This window comes from Anneissia japonica, unplaced genomic scaffold, assembly GCF_011630105.1.
Source record: "Anneissia japonica isolate Jap-2015-1 unplaced genomic scaffold, ASM1163010v1 scaffold287864_len1152817_cov193, whole genome shotgun sequence".
In the NCBI taxonomy this organism is placed as follows: Eukaryota; Metazoa; Echinodermata; class Crinoidea; order Comatulida; family Comatulidae; genus Anneissia; species Anneissia japonica.
In genome coordinates this window covers 357,691-373,111 of record NW_022710960.1, presented here as the reverse complement: position 1 = coordinate 373,111, position 15,421 = coordinate 357,691, and the positions used below count along the sequence as shown (strand labels likewise).

The window sequence follows — 15,421 nt, the reverse complement described above, 5'->3', positions numbered from 1 at the left end:
TCAAAATCATGTTTATCTTGACTCTAAGAGTGCTGTACTTTCACTTTCCAATATTTTAGGCTTGAAATGTCCAATTTGAATTAATGACCCCTCATTTTAAAGATCACATACTCAGGTATCTGAAAATACCAATAATTTAAATTTCAATTTTTGCTATAACTAAGCCTTTTTGCCACAACAAGCCTCATATGTATACATTAGTTCCATATATAATTGGAATTACTGTACTTGTCAATTCCAATGTCAATCATCATCATTAAACAATGATTATTTAAAGACAATATGCATTCTGTTTTGCAGATGACCATTCCAGATCGCCATCTCAAGTTGCCGATCCAACAGTCGCAATTCCCCCCATATCAGATATTCCAATAAGTGAAGTTAATAGGCATTTGTACAGAAGTTTGCCAACTGTTGTAAACTGAATTGCATAATCGTAATGCAGGTTGTTAGACCTCTGTAGAGAAGGCCAGCATACAGAAACCGAATAGGACCTGGGACTTACAAGATGTTCTCCATACTGTAGATTACAACTTTCCATGTAGCTTATCTTGACATTGTAGAGGCAGTGGTTGCAGTCTGTCCAGGCTTAAGCATTGTGGTTGTTGAGACTTTGAATCCCACCCAGTCTATTAAATACTACTGTACTGTAAATGTCATTTGTAAAAAAGTATTGTATTGAAATACAGTCCTCCCACCTATTTCAATTTATTCCCTTTAATAAGTGCATGGGTGCTATTTAAATACATGCCACTATATCTAAAATAGCAATATTTATTCATTATTTTTTACCATTACTGTATTTTAATAAATTGCCTCTTGTTTTATTTAGTTTTTTTTTTGTTTTGTTTTTTTTTTTTTTTTTTATTTGTTTTTTTTTTTTTTTTTTTTTTTATAAAATTACAATTAACACTAGTTTATAATAGTGTGTAAAATCAAGTGAATTTTTGCTTTCAAGGAATCGGGAAATTTATCGTCAACACTATATACTGAGATGCAGCCAAAATTTGTGCCCAGGTGCAAATACAATAGATTAATAAAATATAATGACATTAGCTTTATAATAATATTTTAAAAGAAAGAATAATTATTGCAGATCCAGATATTGCAAATGGAGACTTACGAACAGAAAATATATGGCAGGTTGATAAAAAAATATTGCCGGGAATGAGGCTTGAAGGACCCCAATGGAAATAAGTTTATTTTTAAATTTTCTTGGGTTATTGCTTGGTTCAATGTTGTCATTTTTTATATACTTGTATTTTAAATTTGAATGAACTGAATAAATCTAAACTTAAAAATTCATTGTTTATAATATTGTATATACTGTAGTGTATTGTTTTGTGGTTGTTACTATAACCTATGTAGAAACATACTATGTACGTGTATGACGAATAAAATAAATATGAATCTGTATGTGAAGTGGTACCTGGTAGGAGGCAATGGCATATCCAAGGAAGGGTGGCCAACTTGAAAGTTTTTGGAGAAAACAAATTACACTCAAGTAGATAAAAATTACCTTATTATGCGAGCTACATCTCCTCTCTTAGTCATCGAGCATCATAAAATTATATATTTTTATATATGTACAGAAATAAAAGCAATTAAACTAATACATCTATTCAATTCTATTATTATCTTTATTATTCAATACATTTTCAGATAGTGATAATTTAGCTAGACATGTAAACAGTGGTTTGCTCATGTGCTGTCCTCAAGCCCACATATTTGGCACATCAGGTTTGTTACACAGCTTATAGTGTGGCCAGAACTTAAAGCATTGCTGGAGACAACATATCTTCAATTACTATGCATGATACCAGCACGAGGACAAACAGGAATTTGCAGAAAATGTCCTACAAGCAACAGAATAGTGGTTGAATGTCTGCTGTACAGTGGTCGAGTCTACCATAATTGTACTACAGTTATCTGAAATCATTAATAGTCAATAGACCCCTTAGATTGTAAGAATTAACAACAGACAACAGGACTCGGATCAGTACTGTTTCTTTTTTGGCACTGGTTGTTTCTAGCGCACTACTGTAATTTCTTTAAACCAATCTCTTTTGAGCATAGTCGCACAAATTATCAGGGGTGACCCTATCTCTCAGGCTGAGAGCGTGCCAGTAATGGAGATAATATAATGGCATTTAAGACTAAATAAAACATTCAGTGTTACATGTTAAATGGTGTTGCTAATAATTAAACTACGATTAAAATAATGTGCATAATACTAAAGTACAATACAAGGGTATCAAATATATATCAAATTTTTGGGACGATTTGTTGTTAGAAAAATGCCAATCTCTACTTTGAATATGCATAAAGAATTTATATCTATATTTCCATTGCATTTATTCTTTTCCAAAGAAAATTTCTAAATTTGAAATGCTTCCATTAAAAAAACACAATGGTTAACCATAACCAATGGTTGTTAAACCAGATTTATTACACATAGTATTTCTTTGACCTACGTATTATTTTGAATGAACATACAGTGTATACGAAAATGGTTCCTCAGCACTCAAACATGCCAACAATGGGGTAACATTATTATTATTATTATTATTATTATTATTATTATTATTATTATTGTGGTTGCATATAGACTGCAAAAATAATGGCTTCTGATTGGATAATTCAGGGGAATTACCTACAATACTTGTCTTGTAAGTACCAAGTAGTTAATAAACCATGTGCTGGGAAGGAATATTTTAAAAGAGCAGATGGTATTAAACATGTTGAATACAGCTAGGAGACAGCATTATAATACTAATCCTACTAGGCTACATATAGAACAAGACATACAACTTGTAGAATGCCAAAATGACATATTTGACTGCACTGAACTCGTAAACTTCAGGCTCCTTGAGAAAATATGCAGAAAAGCCTACTACACAATAACCATACACAACCTGCACAGCTATATAACTACATTATAATTATCTTATGTGCTTCATATAACTGAAACTTATATAGTAGTACAGTACTATAGTTTAATGAGATTTTAAAACAAAATAATGTAAATTAAAATATCTGATTTTATTCCTAAACATGAACATAAAGTCAAGATATTGATTCACAAAACAATGGCATGCTTATTCTATACTTTTTTTAACATAATCTTATAATTGAGTTTTAATGTACAGTACCATATTTTAATGGTATGGTAACAAGAGCTATTACTAGGTCTTCTGAAACCAGACTGAGAATATGAAAGAACTCCAGTAAAATATGTTTTACAGATATGGATTTGCCATCTTAATCCCAATCAATGTTGAACCCATACAATGTTGAGCCTTTAGGAGTTAATGACAATCACAGAGATGAACGTAAATCCCACAAAAATATTCCATATAAAGTCATAAGGGCATGGTATAAGTCTAAAAAAGGATAATTTTACAACTTAAAATAATTTTTTACTAGCACAATACACTTTAATGAATGGAATGCACCAGCACTTGGAAGTTAAGACATACATGCATGCGGCTAAAGCATGTGGTTTTACGTGTACACTGCACACATGGTCTTATTCTTGTTCAATAAGCATATGGTCAGCTCAATTCATGCTCATTTGTCAACAAGCGGTCATCATACTCCAAGATGCTATGACTTACGACCTGGTCTCGTACAGCCCGCTTCTACTGATGTATCTGACCCATTTGATAACATCATGATCGCTGTAGTTGAGTTTCGATTCAAAGACCTTTAGATAACGAACCTTCAGTCCAGATGCAGCAAAGGGAACCTGAATTAATAAACATGTGACATATGGTATAAAAATAATAAAAGCATTTTTATTGCGCTATATATCTAAAACCAAAAAAAAAAACATTAGCTCATAGGTGCACTACAATACATAAAATCATTGATTCAAGTAGAAAAAATTGTAAACATTGCACACTAAGATTGATAGTAAAAACAAATCGCAAAAGGATTTAAAAACCGGCAATAAAAAAAATTAAAAGTTGGAAAAACTGTACATCAAGAATACCAAGTAAAGATTAGGCAAGATTTTTTTTTTATAACTTATTTAGGGAACGCAAATATTGATGATTTCGTATAAAATTAAAATTATATTTTTGGTCAATTAGCGCACCAGCTGCCACGAAAAATTAAAATTTCAGGAAAAAAAAAGTTTTTCTTTATTTTTATTAGGCCCTTCGTTGCTTTGAAATCTCCAAAGACAAGATATGTATAATTCTTCCTAAATATATAAACTTGAAGCATTTATTCCATCTCAGTTTATATTCACCAATAACATTTTATTTTTATTTTCTCCTCCATCTGGATGTTGTTGGCAAAAACTATTTGCTTAATCAGAAAAAAAAATTATTTTATTTTTATTCCGCCCCCCTCTAATGATCTTTAAAAAAAATAAGCGAAACAAAGAATACAAAAAGGCTCGCCTTAGTAGAAATAAGTATTTTAAGAACTTATAGTTTCCATGTAATAGCAAATTCATTAATTCTACAAAAGTACAAAACATAGGAACTTTCAGGAAAATGTATATTTTTATATGGTTTTACCCTCTGTCATTGATGAACATTTTAATGTTGTTTAAACCTTAAATCATTTGTAACTAACCTCAAAGTTCATGGAGATTGGCGGACGAGACCACTTCTTCTTGTCGTTTGTTGGTAGCAGTTCAATCTCAGCGCTGATTTGTGATTCTTTCATACCACCCATACGCTTGATCCTGCAAAAAAATATAAAATATGTTAACACAAACTAATTTATCAAATTATAAATCAATTAAGAAAAACAACATCACAGTTCATTTCACATCCATCAATCATTTCTATAATGTGCATTTAACTTTTTCATGTTTTAAAGTTATAAATTACTAATGATGGACTTATTTCACATTCAAATAAACACATACTTCCAAACAATTGCATTCTCGCTTGATTTATACTTGGCTTTTCCCTTCATACAGACTACTTGTACTCCACTGGTATTCAAGGGTGTCGGGATACGAACCTACATAATGTTAAAATCAAAATTGAAAAGTGAGTATCAAATATAAATTAATTGCATAACCCATGAATGATTTATTTGGTTTAAGTACAAAGTATAACCCACAAAAGTCTGAAGACTACAGTGGGGTGCTTCTGGTGATGATTGGGCAGAGTACACGGGAGACAATGCCTTACTCTTGCCCAGAGAGTGTAATACATTCTTTAAAATGCACATGGGCCATAATGCACACAGGACCAACGGCTTAAACATACATTCCAAAAAATGTTGCGCTATTAAAAACTGCATTTCAACCTTCAGGCTGAGACACAGTAAAAGTAGCGAACAGGACTGGACCCGGGACCAAAGATCTTCATTGTTGAGAGCACACACAGTCCTACCACCGTTCAGACGACTGAGCTAAGCTGCGATGACCATAATACATACTAATTTTCAAATAATGATTATAAAGACTAACACAGTGTAATTTCAGGTTCACATTAAGTGAATGTTGTAAAATGAAAATAATAATATATTCTTATAAATCTTACCTCAATTTTTTGTCCTAAAACTGATGGCTTAAAGTTCGATTTGAGAACCACCTTCACTTCCATTTTGGTACGTGATACTTCACGGACCAATGGAATTACTCTAAATGGCAAACTTATGTCCTTCGTGGTACGGTACCTTTTAAAGAAATTACAGGAAAATACACCAATTTTAAAGTTTTAAAGTTTGTGTAAGTAAAAAAAGTGTGTACAATTAAATTCAGCAATAATTCAGCCAATGTGAAAGAATTGAACATAACAGGAGCTGTAATTGACTACGCAATACATAATATGTAATTGCAAAATGATAAAACATTTAGTCCATGTTTCTTTTGTACCAAGACATGGATTATTCAATTTGGTGTACTTACTTCATCAGTTCAAATTCGCCATCAGGTGGTATGAAGCTGATACTTCGCTCCGACTCAAACTTACTAAGCTTCACGCACTGGTGGAAGGTACAATCATCGATAGCAATCGAACTCTTACCAGCACCACTGAGCAAAAAATATGATAAATGATTATTTTAAATGTTTGGATAGAAAACGTGTATTTGAATGATTCCTAGTCTGTGACACTGGTGCACCTCCATACTTAGGTTTGGGTAATGGCTTGAAGTGATAAACTTTTTTTTATTATTCAGGTAAGTTGTAAATCATGTATAAACCACTTCATTGTTCACAGCTCATGAAGACCTAAGTATTTTGTGCTATATCAGTGTTCTCCCACGGCCCTTGAAGCAATATGGTACCATGATGCTTGGGACTTTCCTCATCATGCTTGACAGCTGGCCATGATGGTTGGAACATCTTCCATGATGCTTTTATAGTCTTAAAGTGCATTTATGGACATTTCAATGCCTCCTAATTATTAAAAATACCTTGCATCGTCAGTCCCCACTATGGTGGACTTCGACACTTACCATGACACTTGCCCATAATGCTAGGGAGAACACTGGCTATATCAAGAAAAATTAACCAATAAAATGATCAAAGACCAGGCACCTACGCTAAGAACTACCATACTCACTATCAAAGATAAAGAATGTACAAAAAACACACTAATGTATTAAATAGTAAGTGGATACAACTATCAAAATAAAGACTTATTGACTATATTACACAAAAACAACACACAACAGTACACATGAATCTGAAGTAAGAGAATCTGTGAAACAAGCCTAAAGCAGGGGTCCCAAGTTGGAAAAGACTTGCAAAAGATCTGAAGTGCACTGATTACCAGCTGATTTCAGGAAACAATTCATATTACAGTAGTACAAACATTCAAATATAATGAATATGTGTAACATTGGTTAGTTTCCATAAGATTTTTGCTTGCACGCATGAGTTTAAAAGGCCATTTGCAGTAAACTTGGGACACCTGATAAAGTTGTAGAAACTATTTTAAACAACTGTACGTAAATTTAATGGCAACTCATCATAGAAAAAAGGTGCTAATAAGAAAAATTTAACATAAAGGAAATAGAAGATATATACTATTAACAGCCTGACACTTTAAGAAATGAAATGCAAAAATGCTATAATTTTTCAACAAGAATACTATAACACAATTAAAATTTACACAAAAGTTAAAAACACACTGAAATATGTACTAGCTAGAAAAAAGTTCTTTTAGCATGGAACTTGGGAACCTAGCATGGTTTTAGTAACCAAGGAAATACCCATAAAACACTAACATACAGTACTGTCACAGTAGATGCAGTACAGTACCTCGGCACCAAAAAATGTACATTAACAATATATACGGGTCATTACGTGTCAAATCAACCAGAGGTCCCAGGACGACTCCATTTGCGCATCTTGAAGAACCACGCCCCTTTTTTGAGGAGTCAATATCCCGGAAACTACAAAACCTATAATGCAAATTTTTTTTAATTGTTCGTTTTTCACATAGTGGATCGTTTTTATGGAGTTTCATCAAAATCTGAGAGGGTCATACTGGAACTTTTTTTTAAATCTGGTTGATTTGACAAGGAATGACTCATACACATTACCAAAGAGGTGCAATAGTACCTACACTACACCAATTTTCTACGAATTGCAGTAGCTACCAGTGAGGTACAATGCTGGAAGTACAATAGTACCAGAGAGGTATTTGCTCAGTCCACTTCAGTACCAAGGAAGGTACAATAAGCAGGAGAATCAGTAAAAACAATACCATAGAAGTACAAATTAGTACCAAAGCGGTATTATTATACTATATACAATACCTAGGTGGTAAATGATGATTTGTCAGAACAGTACCATGGACGGTACAGTAAAATATTATTGTAAATTAATGAATTATACTATCAGAATATATCATTATTAGTTACAGTATCTGCTACCAAGGAAAGTTTGTATATGGTTTTAAAAATACAGCAGTACCACAAAAAATCACAGAAGTAAAAATTAATAGTACTGTACCATGACAGTAATTATTACTCAGGTAATAATCCATACTAAGGTTTCTGTACAGTACCACCAGATATATTTTATTTTTTTATTCTTTATAATTGTACCACCACCATAAATTTTTGGTGCTAAGGTCATGCAACACCACAAGTAATCCCAAAAAGCAGCTGATAAATGCATTGAATTTCCAATGTTTTTAACACAATCGCTTATTATAAGGCAATAGCATAAAGGGTAGGGTTGCTATGGATACTGCAAATATGATAATGGAAACTTTATAATATTTCTCTTTTTACAATACAATGGACTTTTCTACTTCTTGGGCAGTTTTGTTAGGCCGCAAGTGATTGGACAGTGCTTTAATAAATTCATATTACAAACTATCAAACACCTAGACTTGAGCCTGAGAACTTCAATAACTAAACAAACCATTCCCATTAATTTTTGTTTTCTAGTTTGTTGTAATTGAACTATTTCAAAGACCCCACCCATCTTAGATACAGTTGCTATGTGAAGTCTCAAACCTTGAATGATTGACAATATGGAATGCTCAGCTAGTGGTATCAACCAGTTAAAGTAACAAAAGCTGTCATCATATGAAAAATCAATCAATTTACTAAATTGATTGATTGTGTTTACTATATAAAAAATTCAGTATAAAAAAAATAAATATTACATTGATTTACAAGTTTTGAACACATTAGTGAGTGCTTTTTGTTTCAAACCTTGCAGCATACCATGTTACAATATTTCTTCTTCCATAACGGAGTATATTGCCAATATTAAATTATGTACTTTCTGAGCCAGTGCAGTAATGCGTGTGAATGGCAGGCATACAGTAGCTCGTTAGCATATCTGTGCTTTGATATCCTCCTAATTTTTGTGATAAATTTTTTATTTAAAAAATAAATTTGTATGCTGTGCATGCTATAATTGTTGTTTGAGTTAGGCGTTTTAAGGCTATTTTCGATGCGATGTATTCTTGAGGCATTATTAAATATCAAAAAATTTCAGCTGATCTTGTTGTAGATGTAAATTTCTTTGCTTATGTTGGTCTAATTTAAAGAAATTTACATCTATATTAAACCATGTTTACAAAATTATTATTAATGACATTATTATCAGTATAATAGTAATTGTTATTGTCGTGATGGAATAATAGACAATAATAACTTAAATTGCGTCAGGAGAAACATGTATAGGTGTAATTTTGCCCTACCTGATGTGGAAATGTACCGAATACTCAGTACAGTTGAAAACAACTGCGAAAAAAATCGCAAGTTGTTCTCGGGTGGGACTTGAACCTACGATCTCCAGATCACTAGCCTGGCATCATACCTCTAGACCACCGAGCCTGCGCCTGATGGCCAGGGTTGAATTCGAGTCCAAGTAAGCAGCGGGTACTGCAGTGTTGATAGTAATTTTTATTGTCGTGATGGAATAATAGACAATAACTGGATTTGCGTCAGGAGAAACATGTATAGGTGTAATTTTTGCCCTACCTGACGTGGAAATGTACCGAATACTCAGTACATTTGAAAACAACTGCGTTCCACCCAAGTTCCTTTTGGGTGGGACTCGAACCCACGATCTCCAGATCACTAGCCTGGCATCATACCTCTAGACCACCGAGCTTGCGCCTGATGGCCAACAAGTTGTTTTCAAATGTACTGAGTATTTGGTACATATCTACGTCAGGTAGGGCAAAAAATTACACCTATATATCAGTATAATGTTATACTGTACAAACTATATTATTAGTCAAACAAAAAATGATCCCAAAGCAAAGTGACAATTAAAATCAGGGTCACTTGAACAGGAACAATTGTAACCCATTTTCTTTCTCTCCTTTTAATTGAATGATTATTTACTGGGCAAAATATCCTCTTTCCATGATTTTGTTAATTTACTTCACCATCCAAAACTTTTCATCATATCTAAGAATGTTCCAGCAACAACAAAAAAAAAAACTGCTCCACCACCACAAATTTTAACATGAAAAACAAAAGAATAGCTGAAAATTGCTAAATAAATAAAGAAAGCAGAAATCTAGGGAAAAAAAAGCCTACATCACACAAACTTACGTTCTTCTACGCAGGAAAACATCATCAGGAATAAAATATACAAAAGAGAAAAATTAACAATGGTAAGCAAATAAATCATGCACTGGGTGAATACATTGGGATATAAAAAATAATTGGTTAAAATAATGCAAGGTTCACTGTTAGTTAACTGGTCTATGAGACACTAATATTAATAAAATAATAATGACAATTATCTAAGAATATTAAACAACAACTCTACATGATCATGCCATAATATGAATTAGTCTACATTCATCATAATACGTCTGGTGAAAAATATATATTGCCAGGCCTACACCCTTGGGCTAATTCCACCCCTAGGTTTTTAAATTTTATGAGACTGCCAAATTTCTGTCAGACCCAATAGACATTGAATATGTTTGATCAGATAAGTCTGAAATAAGTATATGAAGCATGAAAAAACTCTGTTGAGTCTGACAAAAAAAAATCTGATATGACAATGGCAGGCTTAATACTCTGTCCACAATATAAAGTTTCATGAGACAAATACCTTTGCTTTGCCTATATATGGGTGTGATTAATGACATCATCAAATGACATGACATGGCAAATCCCACAAATTTGTCACATAAAACGTCATAGTGTGGGAAAAACTCACCCAGCTGCTGGACAGTTACAATGATGACCAACACATGAGATGCATGGGGCAATCCCTTTAAGCTGATTTCTAAGTTAACAAATCTCACCTCTTCTCTGTATCTTTGCCTTGTTTATCAAGGGTGATCTTATCATTCATTCCAAATTTACACTCCGGCATTCCACTTAGGTAACTTTTCATAACGACTCTACCAGCAACATGGCAGCTGAGAACTTGACCTAATAAGATAATAATAAAACATTATAATAATAAAACATAGAAATTTTACACTTTCTTCAGGCAATAAAAAAAATTTTAATAATAAAATTAATAATGGTTAGCAAAAGCCAGTCTATTTGACATGATTTTTCTGAATGAGCAACTTAATTAATTGTTGAAAGTTTTTCAATTCACAGGAGAATGTTCAGAATAAGAATATATTTATTGTCATCAACATTTTAACAGTTTTGATGGAATCGTGTCTTTCGCAATGCATAGCATTATTATGGAACATGTTTTTTTCTAATTTTATAGTATATCGTTTTATCATAATCTATATAAGTCTGTATTTGTGTTTTATGCACTGTTGGATGATGAATGATTTAATAAAAAACAAAATGAATACAATTAGTACACTAAATAACTGCAATATAAAGGTGAGAAGACTAACATTACAATTTGACTAAACCCTGCTGGACACTACTCTTGATATATCTTTAATTAATATTTGATAAAATAAAACTAAAATTTGAAACACAGTAAAGAAGAAAAATTAAATTAACACGTTGGTTGATAGCGACGTGTACACTAGCCCACAGGGTGTTGCTGAGGGTGCCAGGGACAAGCATACTCGTCAAAATCGGGGTAACATTCTAGCGTTTATAACTTTTTTGTTATACATTGTAGAACCACCGACTCAATGGCTGGTAGTTCGGGGAAGATACTGTAAGCAGACGAGTTAACTCGCACTTGGCATGGTCAATAAAAAGTGCTATCACAGTGCCGTTGACGAGTTTACTCGCCCCCCCTTATATCTTCCCGCCATTTTATTAGACACATCATTTTGATGATATATGACTAGATAAAATTTCACAAAAGTATGTTTCTACATGTAAACCTGTTTTGGCACACAGGAAGGAAGCTTTTAAAAAAGTGTCTGGCAGTCAACGTGTAAATTTGTTTACATGCTGCTTACCCTGTGGTGACATGAGAAGGTTTACATTCTCCAGTACATCCAGGAACAGTTCATTGCGCCTGTACTTGATGCCCTCTCTCCTCCAGCCGATTTGACCGGTCACCTGACTAGTAATCTGTTGTTGTTCTTCCTTTGTGTTCGACTTAATGCCAGTCTGAGTAATGAAGGTCTTTAAGATACCGGTGTCCGTATTTTGTGGGTAGCCATAGTCCAGAATTTCTTTAAAAATAAATCATTGAAATATTCAAATGATATCTGGTTGATTTAAATTAAATATTTTTATATATCAAAAATGTATTACACTAACTTTATTAATTTAATAAACAAAATAAATTAGTAAAACAATTAGAAAAAAATAAATAAAAAGTAAAAATTTGTGTTAATTTTGCAACACATAATTTGTACATGTCATAGACATTTTGAAGCCTTAACAACGAACTTAGCCATACTGTCCATTGGAAGAAAAAGATTATCCAGTATATTTTAGGTCATATGCATTTATTTAATGTCTACACACCATGAAAAACATTAAAATAATTATCAAGCCATACCTTTCTAACAAATGTGTGTACAGTAGTCAGAAATAATAAAAATATTAATGATAATGGATAATCATGTACTGTAAGCTAAAAGCTTGATCCCAAATTCGTTCTTGAAATCCATAATTTTTTGTGTCACCGACCATGAAAATTATCAAATGCCTCCAGAACCAAATGTTATCTTTACACTATTATAGCGAAAAAGTAGTACATTTAGTGGTTTGGAGCAAGCAAAAATATTATATTTATGCATTAAATTGTGATGTGCAAAAAAAACAAACAATTTTTTCTAAAATGCCTCCGGGTTAAAGGTCAATGCCTCTGACCGCCGGTCGTGTACTTTTTCTAGCCTTGTCCATATCCTTGAATTCTATTTAGTTTATCAAATAAAAAACTCCTTTGAAATAAAATCTACTTTGGTTAGTTGGTCTTCATCAACAAAACACACACTTTTGTGCAGATTGGAAAATTACATCGCCCTTAATAGCCAACTTAATGTAATTACAGTATAAGCCATTGTAGATATTGGTGCAACATAAGTAAATTGTAATTGAGATTGAGATACTAATGGTCTTAAATCCATTAAGATCTAAATTTAGAATAATGGATGAAAGACATAAATTGTTATAATATATCATTCATTATTATTCTATTATAACAGAACAACCTACCATCTAATAATTCATAGATAAGGACAAAATTGTTCTTGATGTTTTCTTCCGTAATTTTTCCAAAATACGACTGCATTACTTCGACCATCTTTAGCAGGAATTCAAAGACCATTGATGCATTGACATTCTGTTTCGTAACTGCTGCCAACCAGATGTTTCCCCGCTTGATGTGGAAGAAACTTGTTCTGGCGATGTTAGTAACTGGTGAGCGGACCTGCTGTCTTGCATGAATTACACTAACACGAAATGCATCCACAGCATTTCGACTGAAAATGAAAATTAACAGAATATGATAGATTAGTAAATATGTGCCTTGGTGATTACGAGCGAGGACTTGTTGGTTACGATCTGGGTGGGGCATGGTATTTGTTTTGTTTCTAAAATCCTAGGTTCAGTCTTGAAAAAACTGCAAAAAAATATCTTTTTACCTAAACACATTTGCAGTTTAACATCAACACAAACAAAAACCATGTTACTATACGTTTAGTAAGTTTGAGCTCATGGGCACTGTTGAAGATATCTGGGGTGCAAAACGAACGGAAGAAGAAATTTGTTTATGCAGGTAAATGCTAAAACAAGTTAAATTTTAGTGTATGTACAGTATATTTTGTTGTTTCGTATACAATGTGAATGTCATTCTTACCCTTTTTAATCTAGACCCTTCAGATTGAATTTCTTATAATATGCCTGGGATGAAAGGTATAAATGTATTGTATTGTTTTGTATTGTAATGTAATCTACTATCTGTATCACCCTGACTTTTAGTAGACAATTTTGGTTTTTGAATGTATACTGCAATTAGTGAATAACTAATTACACAAAGTATAAAGGGTGTTCTACAGTAAAGCTATATCAACCTTATCAACGGAAGCTTGGTTTCCATAAAAAGCGCTACATACTATCGCTGTCTCCTTTAGCTAAGCCAATTGGTGAGTTGAATCAGGGAGTTTTTCCTGATTGCGTCGGGGACAACTACACAGTGTAAGGATTGTAGTGAAAACGCTGTAGCGACTGTGTAACGATTGTATGGAAACCTTGAGTTTTACTTGCAATTGTGACAAACAATGTAATAATCTTACCCAATATCATCTCTAAAGACACGAGAGATTAAAACCTCCCCCTTGTGGTTGTAAACAAACAACCCACCTATCATCTTGGTTTACTTTATTCTAAAACATACCCTGCAACAAAAAATTGAATCATTAGAAAAAATAAATAAAGATAAATAAAAATACACATGGATATTCTTCTGACATGCCATAGTACCTGAAGATAAAAATACTGAAGCTTAAGGTTAGGGTCATCAAGCCAGCTTCACCAATCAACACCTCTGATTTAAGTATTGTTGTCGGAAGAATAACCACAGCCATAAAAATAACCTCATAGAGCCATAGGGCCTACTTTTATTTACAGCATTGAGAATGAAATTTTGTAATTTGTATGTCCACTGGCAATGCCAAAAACCTACAATAAAACTTTTGATTTACCAAAAAGCATTTTTGCACAAAAAAAAAGTAACTACCGGTAAATTCACAAAACACAAATGTTAATAATGTTTCATCTTTTTAATATCTTCTCTAACAATAAAAGCAATGACCAACGTTTTCCCTTACTCACTAGGCCTAGTTAATATGTAACCACCAAATTGGCCTAGGCACTAGGCCTAGTACTAGCCAAGCCTAGGACTAGTAGATTAGCATTAGGCCTAGCTCAGTAGCTGGTGTAAGCTGAGCTTATTTTTTTAACCTTTAAATTTACGTATTTTTTGTAGGCCTAGCTTGGCCTATTTTTGTATTAGACCTAGGCCTATACTATTATTATTAAGTTGAAATTCGTAACATCCTATACATTTCCATGCTAGGCCTAGCCTACTCCATGCTGTAACTGGAACCAGGATGTGATGGTCTCCCAGTTAGGCGCCTAGTTTAAGCAGGCAACCAAGGCCGGTAGGTACCAAGGTACGGCCACCGCCCATCCATAAGCTACGGCAGGCAACACCCACCTATCCTCCTAGGCAGGCTAGCTTGGGCTATTAATTGAGATGGATGGCGAGAAGCAGAGAACCGGGCCTACCCGGCAGCATAGCCTAAAAATAAACTATGAATACAGATAAAAACTTAAACTTGCCAATATAATGTATACAGGTTATATAATATAGCGTATATAACAACTACTAAGTATAACGAGTGAATTTAACAGAATATTTTACCTAAAAAGTTACTCTTCGTAAAGCCACATAACTCTAGTCTGAGGCCTTCGACCCACTTCCGTTCCGCGAGATTTCTCGTGATGTGCGAGATCATGAAAATAGCTTTCAAAACACAATCGTTTTGTCCTTTTAAATGATTTCAGTGTAACTTTGCGTCCAGAACAGTAAAAATATAAATACATACTAATTCATCCATATTTTCAA

The 15,421-nt window shown here is 33.1% G+C and overlaps 1 protein-coding gene across 3 annotated transcripts; it reads right to left on the bottom strand.

Moving 5' to 3' along the window:
* Nucleotides 1-1,617: 1,617 nt before the first annotated feature.
* LOC117107145 (AP-2 complex subunit mu) lies at nucleotides 1,618-15,374 on the bottom strand. Of its 3 annotated transcripts, none has more exons than XM_033248708.1 (11): nucleotides 15,218-15,374; nucleotides 14,088-14,189; nucleotides 13,009-13,274; nucleotides 11,799-12,017; nucleotides 10,713-10,842; nucleotides 10,006-10,011; nucleotides 5,879-6,004; nucleotides 5,511-5,646; nucleotides 4,886-4,983; nucleotides 4,588-4,699; nucleotides 1,618-3,748 (listed from the first exon to the last, which is right to left on the bottom strand). In XM_033248708.1, exons 2-11 carry the CDS (start codon nucleotides 14,159-14,161, stop codon nucleotides 3,614-3,616), a joined length of 1,302 nt encoding a protein of 433 aa, XP_033104599.1. In that variant the 5' UTR covers nucleotides 14,162-14,189; nucleotides 15,218-15,374; the 3' UTR covers nucleotides 1,618-3,613. The 3 variants fall into 3 exon arrangements, with proteins under 3 accessions (XP_033104599.1, XP_033104600.1, XP_033104601.1); XM_033248709.1 differs by lacking the exon at nucleotides 15,218-15,374 and adding an exon at nucleotides 15,136-15,154; XM_033248710.1 differs by lacking the exon at nucleotides 10,006-10,011 and having other exon boundaries at nucleotides 15,218-15,373.
* Between the last annotated feature and the right edge of the window lie 47 nt (nucleotides 15,375-15,421).